The sequence below is a fragment of the Oncorhynchus tshawytscha genome, unplaced genomic scaffold (assembly GCF_018296145.1).
Source record: "Oncorhynchus tshawytscha isolate Ot180627B unplaced genomic scaffold, Otsh_v2.0 Un_contig_276_pilon_pilon, whole genome shotgun sequence".
Taxonomy (NCBI): Eukaryota; Metazoa; Chordata; class Actinopteri; order Salmoniformes; family Salmonidae; genus Oncorhynchus; species Oncorhynchus tshawytscha.
In genome coordinates, this window is record NW_024609574.1 from 153,005 (window position 1) to 179,475 (window position 26,471).

Here is a 26,471-nt window from a genome sequence, read left to right on the forward strand (position 1 = left end):
AAAATGGAGGAAAACTAAACTTCCGGAGGACCTATCATCCTCTTCCTCTGTATCTGCTGTTAAAGTCACGTTCTATCATCCTTCCACTCCCTCCTCTCTACCTTCCTCTGTATCTGCTGATAAAGTCACATTCTATCATCCTTCCACTCCCTCCTCTCTAACAGCAGATACAGAGGAAGAGAAGGTAAAGTCACGTTCTATCATCCTTCCACTCCCTCCTCTCTAACAGCAGATACAGAGGAAGAGAAGGTAAAGTCACGTTCTATCATCCTTCCACTCCCTCCTCTCTACCTTCCTCTGTATCTGCTGTTAAAGCCAACGACCAAATACCCAGTGTCCTAAATAGGGGTCCGATTGAGTATGCACATTTATTTTTTTTAAATAGTATGCAACATTTTGAAAATCGATCACTTTAAATGGGGCGGCAGGGTAGCCTAGTGGTTAGAGCGTTTGACTAGTAGGTTGCAAGTTCAAATCCACGAGCTGACAACGTACAAATTATTTGTTCTGCCCCTGAACAAGGCAGTTAACCCACTGTTCCTAGGCCGTCATTGAAAATAAGAATTTGTTCTTAACTGACTAGCCTAGTTAAATAAAGGTATAATTAAAAAAATTGGACCAAAGAGGATTTCTGTTCTCATTGAAAAGCGTTTCCTGTTCTCGTGGCCTTCGTCAGAGTATTGAAACTAAAATGACAAACCATCTTTTGATTTCTGACTGTGTCGGCACCAGGGACTGGGCTGTTATTGAGGTCATGTTAACCGGTTCTGAAGGCTGGCCTACCTATTTAATAACTGAATTGATAGATCAAGCCTTCGTAGTCATCCTGATCTCGTTCCCAATGATCAGTGATATAGTTTGTTGCTATGCAACGGTTCTGAACTCGCGATGCGCCCGGGCGGCCAGGTTTTCCTGTGAAATAGCCTTTTGATTTGAACATGAGAAGGTGTGTACACTTTGGCTTCACTAATAAATATGTTGAAATGGGACCAAATGATCCGTTTCTGTCTTCAGTCCTTTCTAAAATAGGATAGACGGGCTGTGGTATAAGTTGAATGTGATAGGCTTGGTTATAACCAGCCTGAGTAGGCCTATAACCCGATTCATTTTATATTCAGAGTTTAGACAAATTGATCGTATTGGAAATGAGCTATTATCAGGCTGGTTAATGTGATGTCTGTTGAATTTGGGAGAGAAAAAAAAATGCGCCCACACTCAACCCCCACCCCACCTACTCAGGATCCACTCTTGCATTGCGGCCGAGGCATACTGCATAATTTCTAATAGTTAGGGACATGTTAAATAGTATGCGACAATGAGTACACAGTATGCTAGTATAGGTACACTTTATCAATCTAAATGTCAAGGTTCTGCCTCTAAACCTAGGAAACACTTTTCCACCTTCCCCTCCAAGAAGTTTGACAACATCCACTCTAGCCTATTGAGTCCACTGGTCTCACTCACCCAGAACTACCTGTCGCCTTGACCTCTTTCTACCTCTCGCTCTCCAGATGACATCCAGCAACTAGTGAGGTCCGGCCACCCCGACAACCTGCCTGCCCGACCCCATCCCCTTCTCCCCATCCCATCACTGGATCACCTTCACTTCCCCCAGCAACTCATCCCTGACCCTTGGCTGACCCTCTAACCTCAAAATGTCCAGAGTTGCACCCCTCGTCCTGAAACCCTCTGACGTCAGAAACTACAGACCTGTAACCCCGTTTTCTTTCCAAAAATACTTGAGCGTGCCGTCTCTGACCAACTCTCTAGGAATGATTTTCTGGACTCTAACCAGTCAGGCTTCAAGATGGGCTATTCAACGGAGACTGCTCCTCTCTCTGTGTCAGAGGCTCGTCACACTGCCAAAGCTGACTCTCTTCTGTTCTCATCCTCCTAGATCTATCCTCTGCTTTCAACGCCGTGAACCTTCAGATCCTCCTCTCCACCCTCTCAGGGCTGGGCGTCTCAGGCTCTATCAGATCCTCCTCTCCACCCTCTCAGGGCTGGGCGTCTCAGGCTCTATCAGATCCTCCTCTCCACCCTCTCAGGGCTGGGCGTCTCAGGCTCTATCAGATCCTCCTCTCCACCCTCTCAGGGCTGGGCGTCTCAGGCTCTATCAGATCCTCCTCTCCACCCTCTCAGGGCTGGGCGTCTCAGGCTCTGCACACTCTTGGTTGCATTCTACCCGGTTGGCCGCTCTTACCAGGTCACATGGAGATGATCTGTATCTGCACCACGTACTCTCACTACTGGTGTCCCCCAGGGCTCGGTTCTAGGCCCTCTTCTCTCATTACACCAAGTCCCTCAGCTCCGTCGTGTCCTCACATGGTCTCTCCTAACACTGCTATGAGGATGGACCTCTCCTCTCCTCTACAGACCAAGCCACTCAGCTCTGTCATATCCTCACATGGTCTCACCTATTGTTGCTATGCGGATGACACTCAACTACCCCCCCGCCTCCAAATAACTAAAGAGTGAATGTAAAATCTAAGTGTATAAATGAGCTAATAATCAGAGACCTAATCATTAGCAGGTCTGTCAAGTAGAGTATATCATTATTCATCAAGCATCATTTTAACAACCACAAATAATAACTCATAATGTATGTTTTTGGTGGGGTAATGTTCTTCTGACACACTATGGAAATGGAAAGCACAGTTTAGGAAGAAAATTGTGTTACCCCCAAAAAATCACCATTGGAAGGATTAGATGATACAATATCCTTCTAAACCAAACTGTAGTTTTGGAATCTAATCCAAACGGTCTGCTTTGTCCTGGATCTTGACTGAGTCAGAGTAGTACATTTATATGGAAATGAGTTGATGAACACTACAGAGGGAGCAGGGTTCGGTAAATTCCCTTCCACAAAGTAGGGCCTCTTGATTTTTAACGGCTGTAATTATGTTTATAGAGGGGAAAAACAGGTGCCTCAACACAGCTGTCACCCTGTCTACCAGGGCAGGACAGGAGTCACTCATATACATTCACTGTAGAGCAAGAGCCTCAGGGATGTCAAACATATGGGCCAGATCTGGCCTGCGAACCCCTTCAATCTGGGGGGAGGGGGAACAATCTCAATCAACATTGAGATTACCAAAATAAATCTCTGTAGAAATAACGGACCTACATTTATAGTCTTCACTGTCCAGCTTACTAACAGTCATCTATACTCAAGCGAGACAGTCAGGGAGCATAGCAGATTCCAGAAGCTAGAGTAAATAATAATCCATTTTAAGTGTGGCCCTCCGGACCTCGGTGAAGACCGTAGGCAGGCAGCGGGGGCAAAATGAACAACCCTGCTGTAGATGCTATGTTGGGGCAGAGGTTGGATAAGAGGGAGCTTGGCTGGCAGAATGAAGTACCAGACTGCAAATGCTTACGACAACTGGGCCACCACTTATCCTAAACAGACAACTGGGCCACCACTTATCCTAAACAGACAACTGGGCCACCACTTATCCTAAACAGACAACTGGGCCACCACTTATCCTAAACAGACAACTGGGCCACACTTGGCATCAGTTCCTATCAGTTTAGGCTATCTAGGCAAGGGGTTCTCAAAGTGGGGTCCGTGGCCAGGCATAACATTTTTTTTAAAGTATATACCATTTTAAATAAAAAAACTACTAATTTAACAGATTTAACTCATTTCAAAGGATCTCTGGAATAAGTTGAGGGTGTAATACAATGTTATAATACTAATACACAATGTATGTTCTTAAACCTTGGGCAAATACTGAAATTATAATTAATTCCAATTTTTACATAAAAATGACCTGTAATTTAAGATTTTAAACTGCAAAGGTCTCGGTCTCATGGCAAAATGTGTAGAGTTACAGGATATTAGCTTTAAAAATTTAATGAAATTGCTTTGCCCCCCCATTAAATAACATTGCTTTGCCCCCTATTAAATAACATTGCTTTGCCCCCTATTAAATAACATTGCTTTGCCCCCTTTTAAATAACATTGCTTTGCCCCCTATTAAATAACATTGCTTTGCCCCCTATTAAATAACATTGCTTTGCCCCCCATTAAATAACATTGCTTTGCCCCCATTAAATAACATTGCTTTGCCCCCATTAAATAACATTGCTTTGCCCCCCATTAAATAACATTGCTTTGACCAATGACAATTTTTTTTTAGAATTGCAGGAAATGTGCTTTCCTATGCCAAAGAGGTGGGCCTTTAAAAATGTTCCTTCCCAGGGCCTGAGACTTGTCCAACCATGCCCTGCCACAGTCATAGTAAAACTATAGGCCATTTTTTATCTCAATCAAGTTATTGGGGGCCCCCACCCATTAAGTGATAACCCCCTGATTTAGACGTCACACTGTAATATTTTGGACCACTAGTCTATGTGAAAGACTTGGCTACATTTGATATGTATTTATTAACTAAAAGATGTTATGACATATTTACCATGACGGCCTCAAGGGGGTCAGCCACCTGTTCTATGGAGGTGTTGGTAAAGTTGTGGTGCTGTTCTTTGAGCTGGACGTGCCATTGCTGTCGCTGGGAAGACACCGTTCCTCTCCAGGGCTTCACGTCGATGCAGAACACCCCGTGACCTTAGAAGACAGATAGAAAAGGTTTGAGTTAGAACAGGGCTCACCAACCCTGTTCCTGGAGAGCTACCGTCCTCTAGGTGTTCACTCCAACACTAATTAACTGGTAGATGAGCTGAATCAAGTTAGTTACAACTGGGGAGACTCCAGGAACAGGGTTGGAGTGAACACCTAGAGGACAGTAGCTCTCCAGGAACAGGGATGGAGTGAACACCTAGAGGACAGCAGCTCTCCAGGAACAGGGTTGGAGTGAACACCTAGAGGACGGTAGCTCTCCAGGAACAGGGTTGGAGTGAACACCTAGAGGACAGTAGCTCTCCAGGAACAGGGTTGGAGTGAACACCTAGAGGACAGTAGCTCTCCAGGAACAGGGTTGGAGTGAACACCTAGAGGTTTTTCTCCATTGTTTTTGATGGCAGGCCACTCTGGTAGACCTACATTATGATCACATAGCCACAGTAGCCTCCAGGAACAGGGTTGGCCACTAGAGGTTAAAACTATTGTTTTTGAAAGCAGGTACAGCCTCAGTGTTAGACCAGTAAAACTGTAACAAAGCAGGTACAGCCTCAGTGTTCACTATTAAAACTAACTGAAAGCAGGTACAGCCTCCGTGTTCACAGTAAACGAGAGCTGGAAGCTGCACAGAATTTTCAAGTTTGCGCTCAGCAGAAGTGAAATTTGCTCAGTGCTCAAAAAAAAAGAGAAGGAACATTGGTTAGGAGTCAAGTCAACCACACAGTACATAGGCCTAGTTAGTTTAATATTCGACTGAGCACCTGTGAGGATGACAAGGTCGATGTCGTCTGCCTTGGTGGTTTGAAACTGGGTCGGAACTCGTAGGTCACAGAAAATGTTCTCTTTTTTCAGTCCGCCAAGTTTCCTAAAGCAAATAAAGAGGGATATAATCCAAGGTCCTTATGCTTTTTACTACGTACAACCTCCCCCCCCCGGTCTCTATAATGTAGTCTAGCTAGCTACGTACAACCTGCTACGTACAACCTGCCCCCCCCGGTCTCTATAATGTAGTCTAGCTAGCTACGTACAACCTGCCCCCCCCCGGTCTCTATAATGTAGTCTAGCTAGCTACGTACAACCTGCCCCCGGTCTCTATAATGTAGTCTAGCTAGCTACGTACAACCTGCCCCCCGGTCTCTATAATGTAGTCTAGCCCCCGTACAACCTCGGTCTCTATAATGTAGTCTAGCTAGCTACGTACAACCTGCCCCCCCCCGGTCTCTATAATAGCTAGCTAGTCAACCTGCCCCCCCCCGGTCTCTATAATGTAGCTAGCGTACAACCTGCCCCCCCCCCCCGGTCTCTATAATGTAGTCTAGCTAGCTACGTACAACCTGCCCCCCCCCCGGTCTCTATAATGTAGTCTAGCTAGCTACGTACAACCTGCCCCCCCCCCGGTCTCTATAATGTAGTCTAGCTAGCTACGTACAACCTGCCCCCCCCGGTCTCTATAATGTAGTCTAGCTAGCTACGTACAACCTGCCCCCCGGTCTCTATAATGTAGTCTAGCTAGCTACGTACAACCTGGTCCTATAATGTAGTAGTCTCTATAATGTAGTCTAGCTAGCTACGTACAACCTGCCCCCCCCCCGGTCTCCCCCAACCTGCCCCCCGGTCTCTATAATGTAGTCTAGCTAGCTACGTACAACCTGCCCCCCCGGTCTCTATAACAGCAACCTACGTACAACCTGCCCCCCCCCCGGTCTCTATAATGTAGTCTAGCTAGCTACGTACAACCTGCCCCCCCCCCCCGTAGTCCCAGCTAACACAACCTGCCCCCCCCCGGTCTCTATAATGTAGTCTAGCTAGCTACGTACAACCTGCCCCCCCGGTCTCTATAATGTAGTCTAGCTAGCTACGTACAACCTGCCCCCCACCCCGGTCTCTATAATGTAGTCTAGCTAGCTACGTACAACCTGCCCCCCCCTCGTCCCATAACAACCTGCCCCCCGGTCTCAACCTGCTACGTACAACCTGCCCCCCCCGGTCTCTATAATGTAGTCTAGCTAGCTACGTACAACCTGCCCCCCGGTCTCTATAATGTAGTCTAGCTAGCTACGTACAACCTGCCCCCCGGTCTCTATAATGTAGTCTAGCTAGCTACGTACAACTATAACCTGCTACGTACAACCTGCCCCCCGGTCTCTATAATAAGCTGTAGTCTAGCTAGCTACGTACAACCTGACTCCCCCCGTCCCCATAACACAACCTGACCACCCCCTGTCCCCACAACGTAGTCTAGCTACCACTGTCGAGGATAAACAAGAACATCAAACTAACAATCTCACCATACGTACAGAACACACTTGTATAATTCCCTGCCGTGTTAAATCAATCATTTAGGCCTACCTGACATGTTGGATAAAGTCCTGTACTGTTAGGGTAGGCGGTGTACTGTCTCCTTCGGCACCTGCGATAGCAGTACTGGGTCCTGTGGAGAAGTGAAACTGGGCCAGCTGGCTTCCAAGCTGAAACATTCTTCTTGTGGATCTGAAACAACCAGAACCAAACTTGAAAATAAGTGGAACAACACTGAGTGTGTAAAACATTAGGAACATAGGACTGGCCAGGTGAAAGCTATGATCCCTAATTGATGTCACCTGTTCAATCCACTTCAATCAGTGTAAATGAAGGGGAGGAGACAGGTTAATTAAGGATTTAATTAAGGATTCACCCTCTGAATGTATGTGTCTCATTGAGAGGGTGAATGGGGAAGGACAAAAGATTTAATTGCCTTTGAAAGGGGGGTATGGTAGTAATTAGGTGCCAATGGCACCGGTTTGTGTGTGTCAAGAACTGCAACGCTGCAGGGTTTTTCCACACTCAACAGTTTCCCCGAGTGTATCAAGAACGGTCCACCACCCAAAGGACATCCAGCCAACTTGACACAACTGTGAGAAACAGAGTCAACATGGCCCAGCATCCCTGTGTCATTCTTTAAGACACCTTGTCGAGTCCATGACCCGACGAACTGAGTCTGTTCTGAGGGCAAAACCGGAGGGGGGGTACAGCGACTCAATATCAGGAAGGTGTTGCTAATGGTTTGTGTATGCAACTATAGAAGCGGAGAGGTGTAGCTATATGTTGACATCAAACCGCATCACACTACAGGAAAGTAAAAGCTCATTTAGACAGCAACATCTTAAAACAACAAGACTATATAGCTAAGTAACAAACAAAAAAACATTTAGAAAACGTGTTTTTTGACGGCTGGGTATAATTTGTGTCACATTCCAACCGGAATCGGTTTCCAAAAACTTCGTAAATAACAAGGATGCCAACAAAAACAACATACAAAGTAGCATGATCAATTCACCTAGTTAACTAGCTGTCGAAGAGGCATCAACTCACCACGTAGCCCACTTCCCTACCTGGTATCTTATTCTGCCGATAAACAACTCTGTTGTATGTTGGAAACCTTGTTATTGAATAGATTCCTGTTCCACATTATTCCCAGCCGTTTTTGTTTGTGCGACTTGGAGGGGAGCAGGCACAGCATGTCCTAGATAATTAAACTATATTTGGACAACACATCATTTACGTTACATTATCTCGCTGTATTTAGCTACAACTTCTATATTGCCAATGTCAACAAACGTGTTTGTTCACGACAAAAAACACTCGAAAATGAACGTGGCTTAGCAGTGAAAACAAAGACGGAGACTAATACTAGCGTTAGAACAAAAGACGGAGACATAGGTCGAGCTCTTACTTTAATAAAGTCAGAGAAAGTTGAAAACAGGAGTCAGTGTTTTTTTCTTCCAGCACCTCTTTGTGGATGAGGCAGCGGATATATTTTCCAGCCGTCCAAACTTGCTGCAATGAAATTGTATCCAGGAATGAAGTTTCCCAATCAGCGCTGTTCCGCTGCGGCCCGTTCCTGGAAGACGTAAACAACCAACCACGTGGAGGTCGGGTTTCCACCAGGAAAACCTCACGGCTGTATACACGCTATCTGGGAGCAAAAAAAATACATATATTTAGGACATTTTCGTCTTCACATTCAACTGGAGAAAACACAATCTAACAAGTCATTCAATTTGAAAAATAAAATAAAAAGTATGGGACCGGGTTATGAGAGCGCAGTAGGCTATGGAAATCAATCTCTCACAGAGTTGATTCAGTTCACATTGCCGTGGTCATTGACTGTGGGGAGGTGCACTACGGTCTGTACCAGTAGAACATAGACATATGGCGAGCACAAACAGGTCATATGATCTTATGGTGTGTGTGTGTGTGTGTGTGCTTAGGTAAATTACAGGAGAAACATGTTGTCTCCCCCTCCACATCCTTCCCCTCTTATTATGGAGCCACCTCTCTAACCAGGGGGCACAGGACAATACCTCTTATTATGGAGCCACCTATCTAACCAGGGGGGCACAGGACAAGACCTCTTATTATGGAGCCACCTATCTAACCAGGGGGCACAGGACAATACCTCTAATTATGGAGCCACCTCTCTAACCAGGGGGCACAGGACAATACCTCTTATTATGGAGCCACCTATCTAACCAGGGGGCACAGGACAATACCTCTAATTATGGAGCCACATATCTAACCAGGGGGCACAGGACAATACCTCTAATTATGGAGCCACCTCTCTAACCAGGGGGCACAGGACAATACCTCTAGTTATGGAGCCACCTCTCTAACCAGGGGGCACAGGACAAGACCTCTAATTATGGAGCCACCTATCTAACCAGGGGGCACAGGACAAGACCTCTAATTATGGAGCCACCTCTCTGGAGCCCTCTCTAACCAGGGGGCACAGGACAAGACCTCTAATTATGGAGCCACCTCTCTAACCAGGGGGCACAGGACAAGACCTCTAATTATGGAGCCACCTCTCTAACCAGGGGGCACAGGACAAGACCTTTAATTATGGAGCCACCTCTCTAACCAGGGGCACAGGACAATACCTCTAATTATGGAGCCACCTCTCTAACCAGGGGACACAGGACAATACCTCTAATTATGGAGCCACCTCTCTAACCAGGGGGCACAGAACAAGATCTCTCTAATTACGGAGCCACCTCTCTAACCAGGGGGCACAGGACAAGATCTCTCCAATTATGGAGCCACCTCTCTAACCAGGGGGCACAGGACAAGATCTCTCCAATTATGGAGCCACCTCTCTAACCAGGGGGCACAGGACAAGACCTCTAATTATGGGTCCACCTCTCTAACCAGGGGGCACAGGATAAGATCTCTCTAATTATGGAGCCACCTCTCTAACCAGGGGGCACAGGACAAGATCTCTCTAATTATGGAGCCACCTCTCTAACCAGGGGGCACAGGATAAGACCTCTAATTATGGATCCACCTCTCTAACCAGGGGGCACAGGACAAGATCTCTCTAATTATGGAGCCATCTCTCTAACCAGGGGGCACAGAACAAGATCTCTCTAATTACGGAGCCACCTCTCTAACCAGGGGAAACAGGACAAGACCTCTAATTATGGAGCCACCTCTCTAACCAGGGGGCACAGGACAAGACCTCTAATTATGGAGCCACCTCTCTAACCAGGGGGCACAGAACAAGACCTCTAATTATGGAGCCACCTCTCTAACCAGGGGGCACAGGATAAGATCTCTCTAATTATGGAGCCACCTCCTTAACCAGGGGCACAGGACAAGATCTCTCTAATTATGGAGCCACCTCTCTAACCAGGGGGCACAGGATAAGACCTCTAATTATGGATCCACCTCTCTAACCAGGGGAAACAGGACAAGACCTCTAATTATGGAGCCACCTCTCTAACCAGGGGGCACAGGACAAGACCTCTAATTATGGAGCCACCTCTCTAACCAGGGGGCACAGAACAAGACCTCTAATTATGGAGCCACCTCTCTAACCAGGGGGCACAGGATAAGATCTCTCTAATTATGGAGCCACCTCTCTAACCAGGGGGCACAGGACAAGATCTCTCTAATTATGGAGCCACCTCTCTAACCAGGGGGCACAGGATAAGACCTCTAATTATGGATCCACCTCTCCAACCAGGGGGCACAGGACAAGATCTCTCTAATTATGGATCCACCTCTCTAACCAGGGGGTACAGGATAAGATCTCTCTAATTATGGATCCACCTCTCTAACCAGGGGGTACAGGATAAGATCTCTCTAATTATGGATCCACCTCTCTAACCAGGGGGTACAGGATAAGACCTCTCTAATTATGGATCCACCTTTCTAACCAGGGGGCACAGGACAAGACCGTGCAACTGAGCATTGTTTCAAATGCTTGCTATTTTTGAATTTCTTGTTATTGAAAAGTAGTGGACAGGTTAACATTGAAATGCAGAGTCAAAGACAGACCCAATGAAACCCAGAAGACTGTCATACGGAGGACTGTCATTGAAGACTGCCATAGAAGACTGTCATAGAGAAGACTGTCGTAGGGAAGACTGTCATAGAGAAGACTGTCATATGGAAGACTGTCATAGAGAAGACTGTCATGTAGGGAAGACTGTCATAGAGAAGACTGTCATATGGAAGACTGTCATAGAGAAGACTGTCATAGAGAAGACTGTCATGGAAGACTGTCATAGAGAAGACTGTCATAGAGAAGACTGTCATATGGAAGACTGTCATAGAGATGACTGTCATAGAGAAGAAGACTGTCATAGAGAAGACTGGGAAGTCTGTCATAGAGAAGACTGTCATATGGAAGACTGTCATAGAGAAGACTGTCATATGGAAGACTGTCATATGGAAGACTGTCATATGGAAGACTGTCATAGAGAAGACTGTCATAGGGAAGACTGTCATAGAGAAGACTGTCATAGAGAAGACTGTCATAGGGAAGACTGTCATAGAGAAGACTGTCATATGGAAGACTGTCATAGAGAAGACTGTCATATGGAAGACTGTCATAGGAAGACTGTCATAGGGAAGACTGTCATAGAGAAGACTGTCATAGGGAAGACTGTCATAGGGAAGACTGTCATAGAGAAGACTGTCATAGGGAAGACTGTCATAGAGAAGACTGTCATAGGGAAGACTGTCATAGAGAAGACTGTCATAGAGAAGACTGTCATAGAGAAGACTGTCATAGAGAAGACTGTCATAGGGAAGACTGTCATAGAGAAGACTGTCATAGAGAAGACTGTACAGAAGACTGTCATAGAGAAGACTGTCTGTCATATAGAAGACTGTCATAGAGAAGACTGTCTGTCATATAGAAGACTGTCTGTCATATAGAAGACATACAGATGTCTGTCGTACAGAAGAACAACAGTGAAATGAAGATCAGAAAGCCTGTATTTTCTCTGTAAACATTAGGATGTTCAGCCTCTGCCTTTGTCAGCGAGGCAGAATGTCTGAAGTGGTCCTCGTGGAGCAGGAGGAAGGATAGCCGAGGGTAATTTCACCTAAAGTAGAGAGAAGAAGGTGAGGGAAGAGGGCCTTTTGTACAAATGGCTCAGCATTGTGTGGTTTAATGAGCTGCCAGTTTCAAGTGGATAACCCCCCCTGTGTGTTATTTAATGTATCATACTGGGGTGTTATTGCATAATGTTATGGGCATTTCTTGCTCATGCTTTTTTTGGGGGGGGGCAATGCTTTTTTTGGGGGCAATTTTTTGGGGGGGGCAATGCTTTTTTTTTTTGGGGGGGGCTTTTTTGGGGGGCAATTTTTTGGGGGGGCAATGCTTTTTGGGGGGCTGGGAGGGACATAAGATACACAAAGAGCTACAGCTGCACACTGGGGCACACACTGATACACAAAGAGCTACACACTGATATACACTGATATGACACTGATACACACTGACACACACTGATATACACTGATATACACTGATACACACTGATATACACTGATGACACACACTGATATACACTGACACTGATATACACTGATACACACTGATACACTGATATACACTGATACACACTGATACACACTGATATACACTGATATACACACACTGACACACACTGATACACACTGATACACACACTGATATACACTGATACACACTGATACACACACTGATATACACACATGACACTGATATACACTGATATACACACTGATACACACACTGATACATATACACACTGATATACACTGATACACACTGATACACACTGATACACACACTGATATACACACTGATATACACACTGATATACACTGATATACACTGATACACACTGATATACACTGATACACACTGATACATACACTGATATACACTGATACACACTGATATACATATACACACTGATATACACTGATATACACTGATACACTGATATACACTGATATACACTGATATACACTGACTGATATACACTGATACACACTGATATACACTGATATACACTGATACACACACTGATATACACTGATACACACACTGATATACACACTGATATACACTGATACACACTGATACACACTGATACACACACTGATATACACTGATACACACACTGATATACACTGATACACACTGATACATACACTGATATACACTGATACACAGTGATATACACTGATACACACTGATACACACTGATATACACTGATACACACTAATACACACACTGATATACACTGATACACACTGACACACACTGATATACACTGATACACACTGATACAAACTGACACACACACTGATACACACACCGCATACACAATGACACACACCCTGATACACACTGATATACACTGATACACACTGACACACACACTGATACACACTGATACACACACTGATACACACTGATACACACTGATATACACTGATACACACTGATACACACACTGATATACACTGATACACACTGATATACACACTGATACACACACTGATACACACTGATACACACTGATACACACACTGATACACACTGATACACACACTGATACACACTGATACACACACTGATACACACACTGATACACACTGATACACACACTGATATACACTGATACACACACTGATATACACTGATACACACACTGATATACACTGATACAAACTGATACACACACTGATATACACTGATACACACACTGATATACACTGACACACACACTGATATACACTGACACACACACTGATATACACTGACACACACACTGATACACACTGACACACACTGATACACACTGATACACACTGACACACACACTGATACACACTGATACACACTGATACACACACTGATACACACTGATACACACACTGATACACACACTGACACACACACACACACTGACACACTGAACCACCCCTGACACACACACTGACACACACACTGATACACACTGACACACACACTGATACACACTGACACACACACACTGATACACACACCGCATACACACACACTGACACACTGATACACACCACGTACACACACTGACACACACCGACACACGCAACCACCCCCTGACACACACACTAACACACTGATACACACACTAACACACTGATACACACACTGACACACACCGACACACCCAACCACCCCTGACACACACACACACACACACACACACACACACACACACACACGCACACACACACACACACACACACACACACACACACACACACACACACACACACACACACACACACACACACACACACACACACACACACACACACACACACACACACACACACACACACACACACACACACACACACACACACACACACACACACACACACACACACACACACACACACAGAGAGAGAGAGAGCACACACATAAAAGAGGATATTATAAAAGTGATGAGGAATATTTAATTCAACCACAAGTGTAAATACACCCTGGAATATCTCAAAACAGCGATAAACAATATCCGGATGGCGACGCCACCAAACGCTACGAACAGAGCTCAGTATCTTAACGGCAGATAGTCAAATCAGCTTCATATAAAGGGACTCAATGAAAAGCCAATAAACTGAGGCACTCTGCCCGTCCTGGTCTCTGGTGACCTTCACTTGGAGTAGAGATGGGCCTGATAACTAAACGTAGCCAGGCACAACCTCAATAAAATAAAATAAAAAAGCCCAACAATGGGAGGTAACAAATAAATAAAAAATGTAATTAAAGCAGAGAGGCGATATGGGCTGAACTGCAACAGGAATTCTCCAACAGAAGCTTTCTTTGTGTCGTTTGATATTGTCTCCAATCACCTCATAATACGTACCCGATCATATCCGCCATCTCGCTCACGCTTATCAGGCCTCTTTGTATTACAACTTGCAAATGAAATGACTTGGCGTTTTGAAGAGCCACATTCATTTAACAAAAAAATAGGCTTCAGCCTTTCATTTTCAGTTGGATTCTGAATCACGTGTGACCATCTTTCATGCCTTTCCAATGTGGTTCCTCGTGCTTCATTACAATCAGTCATGACTTGAGGATATGAAGAAGCTGCTGTGTAGGTGGAGGCTGTTGTAGTTCCCTGGTCCACTGAAACATCACCTCTCTTTACGGTAACCTAGAGATGATCAATACCATCAGACCTAACCTTAATCAATCATACCATTACACCTAGAGATGATCAATACCATCAGACCTAACCTTAATCAATCATACCATTACACCTAGAGATGATCAATACCATCAGACCTAACCTTAATCAATCATACCATTACACTTAGAGATGATCAATACCATCAGACCTAACCTTAATCAATCATACCATTACACCTAGAGATTATCAATACCATTAGACCTAACCTTAATCAATCATACCATTACACCTAACCTTAATCAATCATACCATTACACCTAGAGATGATCAATACCATTAGACCTAACCTTAATCAATCATACCATTAGACCTAACCTTAATCAATCATACCATTATACCTAACCTTAATCAATCATACCATTACACCTAACCTTAATCAATCATACCATTATTCCTAGCCTTAATCAATCATACCATTACACCTAACCTTAATCAGTCATACAATTACACCTAACCTTAATCAATCATACCATTATACCTAACCTTAATCAATCATACCATTACACCTAACCTTAATCAATCATACCATTACACCTAACCTTAATCAATCATACCATTACACCTAACCTTAATCAATCATACCATTATTCCTAACCTTAATCAATCATAACATTACACCTACCCTTAATCAATCACACCATTATACCTAACCTTAATCAATCATACCATTACACCTAACCTTAATCAGTCATACAATTACACCTAACCTTAATCAATCATACCATTATACCTAACCTTAATCAATCATATCATTATACCTAACCTTAATCAATCACACCATTACACCTAACCTTAATCAATCACACCATTACACCTAACCTTAATCAATCATACCATTACACCTAACCTTAATCAGTCATACAATTACACCTAACCTTAATCAATCATACCATTACACCTAACCTTAATCAATACACCTAATATGAAGGTGTTATTCAATTAACTGAATTAAAAGATGTCATGCAAGTAATCCCACCTCCTGTCAACGGATGACATCATTAAGTGGTGGCTAAATGCTTTTTCCTGTCCTGTTACAGACTAAATGCTTTGTCCTCTCCTGTTCCAGACTAAATGCTTCGTCCTATCCTGTTCCAGACTAAATGCATTGTCCTCTCCTGTTCCAGACTAAATGCTTTGTCCTCTCCTGTTTCAGACTAAATGCTCTGTCCTCTCTTGTTCCAGACTAAATGCTTTGTCCTCTCCTGTTCCAGACAAAATGCTTTGTCCTCTCTGGTTCCAGACTAAATGCATTGTCCTCTCCTGTTCCAGACTAAATGCTTTGTCCTCTCTTGTTTCAGACTAAATGCTCTGTCCTCTCTTGTTCCAGACTAAATGCTTTGTCCTCTCCTGTTCCAGACAAAATGCTTTGTCCTCTCCTGTTCCAGACTAAATGCTTCGCCCTCTCCTGTTCCAGACTAAATGCTTCGTCCTCTCCTGTTCCAGACTAAATGCTTCGTCCTCTCCTGTTCCAGACTAAATGCTTTGTCCTATCCTGTTCCAGACTAAATGCTTTGTCCTCTCCTGTTCCAGACTAACTGCTTTGTCCTCCCCCGTTCCAGACTAAATGCTTTGTCCTCTCCTGTTCCAGACTAAATGCTTTGTCCTCTCCTGTTCCAGACTAAATGCTTTGTCCTCTCCTGTTCCAGACTAAATGCTTTGTCCTCTCCTGTTCCAGACTAAATGCTTTGTCCTCTCCTGTTCCAGACTAAATGCTTTGTCCTCTCCTGTTCTAGACTAAATGCTTTGTCCTCTCCTGTTCCAGACTAAATGCTTCGCCCTCTCCTGTTCCAGACTAAATGCTTTGTCCTCTCCTGTTCCAGGCTAAAGGCTTGGTCCTCTCTTGTTCCAGGCTAAATGCATTGTCCTCTCCTGTTCCAGACTAAATGCTTTGTCCTCTCTGGTTCCAGACTAAATGCTTTGTCCTCTCCTGTTCCAGTCTAAATGCTTTGTCCTCTCCTGTTCCAGACTAAATGCATTGTCCTCTCCTGTTCCAGACTAAATGCATTGTCCTCTCCTGTTCCAGGCTAAATGCTTTGTCCTCTCCAGTTCCAGAGTAAATGCTTTGTCCTCTCCTGTTCCAGACTAAATGCTTTGTCCTCTCCTGTTCCAGACTAAATGCTTTGTCCTCTCTGGTTTCAGACTAAATGCTTTGTCCTGTCCGGTTCCAGGCTGAATGCTTTGTCCTCTCCTGGTCCATACTAAATGCTTTGTCCTCTCTGGTTCCAGACTAAATGCTTTGTGCTCTCTGGTTCCAGACTAAATGCTTTGTCCTCTCCTGTTCCAGACTAAATGCTTTGTCCTCTCCGGTTCCAGGCTAAATGCTTTGTCCTCTCCTGTTCCAGACTAAATGCTTCGTACTCTCTGGTTCCAGGCTAAATGCTTCGTCCTCTCCTGTTCCAGACTAAATGCTTTGTCCTCTCAGGTTCCAGACAAAATGCTTTGTCCTCTCCTGTTCCAGACTAAATGCTTTGTCCTCTCTTGTTCCAGGCTAAATGCTTTGTCCTCTCTGGTTCCAGAATAAATGCTTTGTCCTCTCCTGTTCCAGACGAAATGCTTTGTCCTCTCCTGTTCCAGACTAAATGCTTTGTCCTCTCTGGTTTCAGACTAAATGCTTTGTGCTCTCCGGTTCCAGGCTAAATGCTTCGTCCTCTCCTGTTCCAGACTAAATGCTTTGTCCTCTCAGGTTCCAGACAAAATGCTTTGTCCTCTCCTGTTCCAGACTAAATGCTTTGTCCTCTCCTGTTCCAGACTAAATGCTTTGTCCTCTCCTGTTCCAGACTAAATGCTTTGTCCTCTCCTGTTCCAGACTAAATGCTTTGTCCTCTCCTGTTCCAGACTAAATGCTTTGTCCTCTCCTGTTCCAGACTAAATGCTTTGTCCTCTCTGGTTTCAGACTAAATGCTTTGTGCTCTCCGGTTCCAGACTAAATGCTTTGTCCTCTCCTGTTCCAGACTAAATGCTTCGCCCTCTCCTGTTCCAGACTAAATGCTTTGTCCTCTCCTGTTCCAGACTAAATGCTTTGCCCTCTCCTGTTCCAGGCTAAATGGAATAGTATCCTTTCATCTGATTTACACACGATTACAGTACGCAGAGTTTGCTAAGACAAGCTTTAGAAAAGTGGCACAAAATGAGGTTGTGTACAATCACAAAATGAGGTTGTGTGCTAACATACAATCACAAAATGAGGTTGTGTATGCTAACGAATAGTACGATCACATCATTTTGTGATTGTATGTTAGCATATAACAAAAACCTCATTTTGTGATTGTATGTTAGCATACACAACCTCATTGCTATCGTACAATCACAAAAGGTTGTGATTGTATGTTAGCATACACAACCTCATTTTGTGATTGTATGTTAGCATACACAACCTCATTTTGTGATTGTATGTTAGCATACACAACCTCATTTTGTGATTGTATGTTAGCGTACACAACCTCATTTTGTGATTGTATGTTAGCATACACAACCTCATTTTGTGATTGTATGTTAGCATACACAACCTCATTTTGTGATTGTATGTTAGCGTACACAACCTCATTTTGTGATTGTATGTTAGCATACACAACCTCATTTTGTGATTGTATGTTAGCGTGGACGGTGTTTCATTAGAGAGGCCTGCCACGGTAATTAGTTATCCAGTATGCAACTCTGAAGTGGTCATTAGCATGCTAAAGTTTAATTGTTCAATTATCATTGGGCGTGTGAGAGGAGGCCTCGATGCCATTTCACAGTGTTGGAAAACAATGTTGAACCTCTCCTGTTCCGGCCTGCCACACAGGCATTATGTGCAATGGTCCGCAATTAGAGAGAGGGCCCTCACACTAAGCTGTTCCTGGTCTGGTGCAGGGCGGCTTAGTGTGTGTGTGTGTGTGCGTCAGTGGAGGCTGCTGATGGGAGGATGGGCTCATAATAACGGCTGGAACGGAGTTAATGGAAGGGCATCAAATACATGGAAACCGTGGAAACCGTGGAAACCATGGAAACCGTGTGTCTGATACCATTCCACTGAATCCTGCTCCAGCCATTACCACCAGCCCTTCCTACCAAATTAAGGTGACAACAACCTCCTGTGGTTTGTGTGTGTGTCTGTGTGAGTGTGTGTGTGTGTGTGTGGATGAGAAATTATGTTAATGGTGAATTAGAGAGTTACACTGGGACCTCAGGGTGTTTCGTCATGGAGGGACATTATAGAGACACTGGGACCTCAGGGTGTTCCGTCATAGAGGGACATTATAGAGACACGCTGGGACCTCAGGGGGTTCTTTCATGGAGGGACATTATAGAGACACTGGGACCTCAGGGGTTCTGTCATGGAGGGACATTATAGAGACACTGGGACCTCAGGGGTTCTGTCATGGAGGGACATTATAGAGACACTGGGACCTCAGGGGTTCTGTCATGGAGGGACATTATAGAGACACGCTGGGACCTCAGGGGTTCTGTCATGGAGGGACATTATAGAGACACTGGGACCTCAGGGGGTTCTGTCATGGAGGGACATTATAGAGACACGCTGGGACCTCAGGGGTTCTGTCATGGAGGGACATTATAGAGACACTGGGACCTCAGGGGGTTCTGTCTCCCTAGAGACCCTCCCTCTGTCATGGAGGGACCTCTAGAGACACTGGGACCCCCTCCTTCTCCCTTTAGAGACACCCTCTCCCCTCCCCCTCCCTCTCCCCCTCCTCTCCCCCCCTCTCCCTCTCCCTCTCCCCTCCCCTCTCTCTCCCCCTCCCTCTCCCTCTCCCTTCCCTCTCCACCTCCCTCTCCCTCTCCCCCTCTCCACCCTCCCTCCCTCCCTCCCGGGTGCTGTGGAGACAGGAGACGTTTTATACAGACATTTATCATGTAATTACAGCTCCAGGATCAGTTTGTGATGACCCCGGCATGATGGCTGATAAATGATAATGGTCTGTTTCACTCCTTTCAACGACCCAGGTGGGGTTCGTTCCCAGGCACAAAGGAAACATCCCTCAGTCCCCTTCACTATGCTCATTACTGTCCTATATTAAACCGTACGTTTCCAGAGACCGATTGTCTATTTTTGGCAAGAGAACATTGGGCCACCAAAACCCCTGTAGTTGGCACACACATGGAAACACACTGGCCACTGATTAGAAGAAGGCTAGTGAGCTTTCAAACTGTTGAGATGGGCTTGCAGCCATACAATTAGAATCCCATCATTTGTGTCAATGGATTCCAGCTACTGTGTTCCAGCTCTCAGGTCCAGCCACATCTCAGTGTTTTATATGACCTAGACTACAATACCATCTAGAATACAACACGGAGGGCTGCTGGGCTGTAGCTGATGTCTGGTTATCCACCTCTCTCTCTCTCTCCCCACTGACTGACTTCACATAAACCTGCAGGTTATGGTGAGGTCATAAACTCCCCCTAAACCTGCAGGTTATGGTGGGGTCACAAACTCCCCCTAAACCTGCAGGTCATGGTGAGGTCACAAACTCCCTCTAAACCAGCAGGTCAAGGTGGGGTCACAAACTCCCCCTAAACCTGCAGGTCAAGTTGGGGTCACAAACTCCCTCTAAACCTGCAGGTCAAGGTGGGGTCACAAACTCCCTCTAAACCTGCAGGTCATGGTGGGGTGACGAACTCCCCCTAAACCTGCAGGTCATAGTGGGGTCACAAACTCCCCCTAAATCAGCAGGTCAAGGTGGGGTCACAAACTCCCTCTAAACCTGCAGGTCATAGTGGGGTGACAAACTCCCCCTAAACCTGCAGGTCATAGTGGGGTCACAAACTCCCCCTAAACCAGCAGGTCAAGTTGGGGTCACAAACTCCCTCTAAACCTGCAGGTCAAGTTGGGGTCACAAACTCCCCCTAAACCTGCAGGTCATGGTGGGGTCACAAACTCCCTCTAAACCTGCAGGTCATGGTGGGGTGACAAACTCCCCCTAAACATGCAGGTCATGGTGGGGTCACAAACTCCCCCTAAACCTGCAGGTCATGGTGGGGTGACAAACTCCCCCTAAACATGCAGGTCATAGTGGGGTCACAAACACCCCCTAAACCAGCAGGTCATGGTCGGGTGACAAACTCCCCCTAAACCTGCAGGTCATGGTGGGGTCACAAACTCCCTCTAAACCAGCAGGTCATGGTCGGGTGACAAACTCCCCCTAAACCTGCAGGTCATAGTGGGGTCACAAACTCCCCCTAAACCAGCAGGTCATGGTCGGGTGACAAACTCCCCCTAAACCTGCAGGTCATAGTGGGGTCACAAACTCCCCCTAAACCAGTAGGTCAAGGTGGGGTCACAAACTCCCCCTAAACCAGCTGGTCTCTACCCTGATGTTTATACCACAGGTGTTACAGTAGGAGCCTGTTCACCAGCTGGTCTCTACCCTGATGTTTATACCACAGGTGTTACAGTAGGAGCCTGTTCACCAGCTGGTCTCTACCCTGATGTTTATACCACAGGTGTTACAGTAGGAGCCTGTTCAACAGCTGGTCTCTACCCTGATGTTTATACCACAGGTGTTACAGTAGGAGCCTGTTCACCAGCTGGTCTCTACCCTGATGTTTATACCACAGGTGTTACAGTAGGAGCCTGTTCACCAGCTGGTCTCTACCCTGATGTTTATACCACAGGTGTTACAGTAGGAGCCTGTTCACCAGCTGGTCTCTACCCTGATGTTTATACCACAGGTGTTACAGTAGGAGCCTGTTCACCAGCTGGTCTCTACCCTGATGTTTATACCACAGGTGTTACAGTAGGAGCCTGTTCACCAGCTGGTCTCTACCCTGATGTTTATACCACAGGTGTTACAGTAGGAGCCTGTTCACCAGCTGGTCTCTACCCTGATGTTTATACCACAGGTGTTACAGTAGGAGCCTGTTCACCAGCTGGTCTCTACCCTGATGTTTATACCACAGGTGTTACAGTAGGAGCCTGTTCACCAGCTGGTCTCTACCCTGATGTTTATACCACAGGTGTTACAGTAGGAGCCTGTTCACCAGCTGGTCTCTACCCTGATGTTTATACCACAGGTGTTACAGTAGGAGCCTGTTCACCAGCTGGTCTCTACCCTGATGTTTATACCACAGGTGTTACAGTAGGAGCCTGTTCACCAGCTGGTCTCTACCCTGATGTTTATACCACAGGTGTTACAGTAGGAGCCTGTTCACCAGCTGGTCTCTACCCTGATGTTTATACCACAGGTGTTACAGTAGGAGCCTGTTCACCAGCTGGTCTCTACCCTGATGTTTATACCACAGGTGTTACAGTAGGAGCCTGTTCACCAGCTGGTCTCTACCCTGATGTTTATACCACAGGTGTTACAGTAGGAGCCTGTTCACCAGCTGGTCTCTACCCTGATGTTTATACCACAGGTGTTACAGTAGGAGCCTGACCAGCTGGTCTCTACCCTGATGTTTATACCACAGGTGTTACAGTAGGAGCCTGTTCACCAGCTGGTCTCTACCCTGATGTTTATACCACAGGTGTTACAGTAGGAGCCTGTTCACCAGCTGGTCTCTACCCTGATGTTTATACCACAGGTGTTACAGTAGGAGCCTGTTCACCAGCTGGTCTCTACCCTGATGTTTATACCACAGGTGTTACAGTAGGAGCCTGTTCACCAGCTGGTCTCTACCCTGATGTTTATACCACAGGTGTTACAGTAGGAGCCTGTTCACCAGCTGGTCTCTACCCTGATGTTTATACCTCAGGTGTTACAGTAGGAGCCTGTTCACCAGCTGGTCTCTACCCTGATGTTTATACCACAGGTGTTACAGTAGGAGCCTGTTCACCAGCTGGTCTCTACCCTGATGTTTATACCACAGGTGTTACAGTAGGAGCCTGTTCACCAGCTGGTCTCTATCCTAAATCTCTTCGTCCTGAACAACCATTGGAAGCAGCACGTAGTGCACTACCCTGGGTTAGGATAGTTCACATAAAGTAGTGCACTACCCTGGGTTAGGATAGTTCACATAAAGTAGTGCACTACCCTGGGTTAGGATAGTTCACATAAAGTAGTGCACTACCCTGGGTTAGGATAGTTCACATAAAGTAGTGCACTACCCTGGGTTAGGATAGATCACATAAAGTAGTGCACTACCCTGGGTTAGGATAGATCACATAAAGTAGTGCACTACCCTGGGTTAGGATAGTTCACATAAAGTAGTGCACTACTCTGGGTTAGGATAGTTCACATAAAGTAGTGCACTACCCTGGGTTAGGATAGATCACATAAAGTAGTGCACTACCCTGGGTTAGGATAGTTCACATAAAGTAGTGCACTACCCTGGGTTAGGATAGTTCACATAAAGTAGTGCACTACCCTGGGTTAGGATAGATCACATAAAGTAGTGCACTACTCTGGGTTAGGATAGATCACAGAAAGTAGTGCACTACCCTGGGTTAGGATAGTTCACATAAAGTAGTGCACTACCCTGGGTTAGGATAGATCACATAAAGTAGTGCACTACCCTGGGTTAGGATAGATCACATAAAGTAGTGCACTACCCTGGGTTAGGATAGTTCACATAAAGTAGTGCACTACCCTGAGTTAGGATAGTTCACATAAAGTAGTGCACTACCCTGGGTTAGGATAGTTCACATAAAGTAGTGCACTACTCTGGGTTAGGATAGTTCACATAAAGTAGTGCACTACTCTGGGTTAGGATAGTTCACATAAAGTAGTGCACTACCCTGGGTTAGGATAGTTCACATAAAGTAGTGCACTACCCTGGGTTAGGATAGTTCACATAAAGTAGTGCACTACCCTGGGTTAGGATAGTTCACATAAAGTAGTGCACTACCCTTGGTTAGGATAGTTCACATAAAGTAGTGCACTACCCTGGGTTAGGATAGATCACATAAAGTAGTGCACTACTCTGGGTTAGGATAGTTCACATAAAGTAGTGCACTACCCTGGGTTAGGATAGTTCACATAAAGTAGTGCACTACCCTGGGTTAGGATAGTTCACATAAAGTAGTGCACTACCCTGGGTTAGGATAGTTCACATAAAGTAGTGCACTACCCTGGGTTAGGATAGATCACATAAAGTAGTGCACTACTCTGGGTTAGGATAGTTCACATAAAGTAGTGCACTCCCCTTGGTTAGGATAGATCACATAAAGTAGTGCACTACCCTGGGTTAGGATAGTTCACATAAAGTAGTGCACTACTCTGGGTTAGGATAGTTCACATAAAGTAGTGCACTACTCTGGGTTAGGATAGATCACATAAAGTAGTGCACTACTCTGGGTTAGGATAGATCACATAAAGTAGTGCACTACCCTGGGTTAGGATAGATCACATAAAGTAGTGCACTACCCTGGGTTAGGATAGTTCACATAAAGTAGTGCACTACCCTGGGTTAGGATAGTTCACATAAAGTAGTGCACTACCCTGGGTTAGGATAGTTCACATAAAGTAGTGCACTACTCTGGGTTAGGATAGATCACATAAAGTAGTGCACTACTCTGGGTTAGGATAGATCACATAAAGTAGTGCACTACCCTGGGTTAGGATAGTTCACATAAAGTAGTGCACTACCCTGGGTTAGGATAGTTCACATAAAGTAGTGCACTACCCTGGGTTAGGATAGATCACATAAAGTAGTGCACTACCCTGGGTTAGGATAGATCACATAAAGTAGTGCACTACCCTGGGTTAGGATAGTTCACATAAAGTAGTGCACTACCCTGGGTTAGGATAGTTCACATAAAGTAGTGCACTACCCTGGGTTAGGATAGTTCACATAAAGTAGTGCACTACCCTGGGTTAGGATAGATCACATAAAGTAGTGCACTACCCTGGGTTAGGATAGATCACATAAAGTAGTGCACTACCCTGGGTTAGGATAGTTCACATAAAGTAGTGCACTACCCTGGGTTAGGATAGATCACATAAAGTAGTGCACTACCCTGGGTTAGGATAGTTCACATAAAGTAGTGCACTACCCTGGGTTAGGATAGTTCACATAAAGTAGTGCACTACCCTGGGTTAGGATAGTTCACATAAAGTAGTGCACTACCCTGGGTTAGGATAGATCACATAAAGTAGTGCACTACCCTGGGTTAGGATAGATCACATAAAGTAGTGCACTACTCTGGGTTAGGATAGATCACATAAAGTAGTGCACTACCCTGAGTTAGGATAGTTCACATAAAGTAGTGCACTACCCTGGGTTAGGATAGTTAACAGAAAGTAGTGCACTACCCTGGGTTAGGATAGTTAACAGAAAGTAGTGCACTACCCTGGGTTAGGATAGTTAACAGAAAGTAGTGCACTACCCTGGGTTAGGATAGTTAACATAAAGTAGTGCACTACTCTGGGTTAGGATAGATCACATAAAGTAGTGCACTACTCTGGGTTAGGATAGATCACATAAAGTAGTGCACTACCCTGGGTTAGGATAGTTCACATAAAGTAGTGCACTACCCTGGGTTAGGATAGATCACATAAAGTAGTGCACTACCCTGGGTTAGGATAGATCACATAAAGTAGTGACACTACTCTGGGTTAGGATAGTTCACATAAAGTAGTGCACTACCCTGGGTTAGGATAGTTCACATAAAGTAGTGCACTACCCTGGGTTAGGATAGTTCACATAGTTCACATAAAGTAGTGCACTACTCTGGGTTAGGATAGTTCACATAAAGTAGTGCACTACCCTGGGTTAGGATAGATCACATAAAGTAGTGCACTACCCTGGGTTAGGATAGATCACATAAAGTAGTGCACTACCCTGGGTTAGGATAGATCACATAAAGTAGTGCACTACCCTGGGTTAGGATAGATCACATAGTTCACATAAAGTAGTGCACTACTCTGGGTTAGGATAGTTCACATAAAGTAGTGCACTACCCTGGGTTAGGATAGTTCACATAGTTCACATAAAGTAGTGCACTACTCTGGGTTAGGATAGTTCACATAAGAAAGTAGTGCACTACTCTGGGTTAGGATAGTTCACATAGTTCACATAAAGTAGTGCACTACTCTGGGTTAGGATAGTTCACATAAAGTAGTGCACTACTCTGGGTTAGGATAGTTCACATAGTTCACATAAAGTAGTGCACTACTCTGGGTTAGGATAGTTCACATAGTTCACATAAAGTAGTGCACTACTCTGGGTTAGGATAGTTCACATAAAGTAGTGCACTACTCTGGGTTAGGATAGTTCACATAGTTCACATAAAGTAGTGCAACAGATAGTTCACATAAAGAGTGCACTACCCTGGGTTAGGATAGTTCACATAAAGTAGGCAACTCTGGGTTAGGATAGATCACATAAAGTAGTGCACTACTCTAAGGTCAGGATAGATCACATAAAGTAGTGACTATCCTGGGTTAGGATAGATCACATAAAGTAGTGCACTACCCTGGGTTAGGATAGATCACATAAA

At 45.0% G+C, this 26,471-nt stretch overlaps 1 protein-coding gene across 4 annotated transcripts in view; it reads right to left on the bottom strand.

Moving 5' to 3' along the window:
- Positions 1-8,633, bottom strand: part of si:zfos-911d5.4 — a 33,818-nt gene extending 25,185 nt beyond the window's left edge. The window contains exons 1-4 of one of the 4 annotated variants that reach the window (XM_042315989.1): positions 8,295-8,633; positions 6,932-7,072; positions 5,344-5,447; positions 4,422-4,570 (exon numbers count right to left, since the gene is read on the bottom strand). In XM_042315989.1, the coding sequence (XP_042171923.1) occupies positions 4,422-4,570; positions 5,344-5,447; positions 6,932-7,059 (381 nt within the window). In that variant the 5' untranslated portion in view covers positions 7,060-7,072; positions 8,295-8,633. Of the gene's footprint in view, positions 1-4,421; positions 4,571-5,343; positions 5,448-6,931; positions 7,073-7,898; positions 8,238-8,294 lie in introns of those variants that run through there. The other 3 variants (XM_042315991.1, XM_042315992.1, XM_042315990.1) reach the window with 3 other exon arrangements.
- Between the last annotated feature and the right edge of the window lie 17,838 nt (positions 8,634-26,471).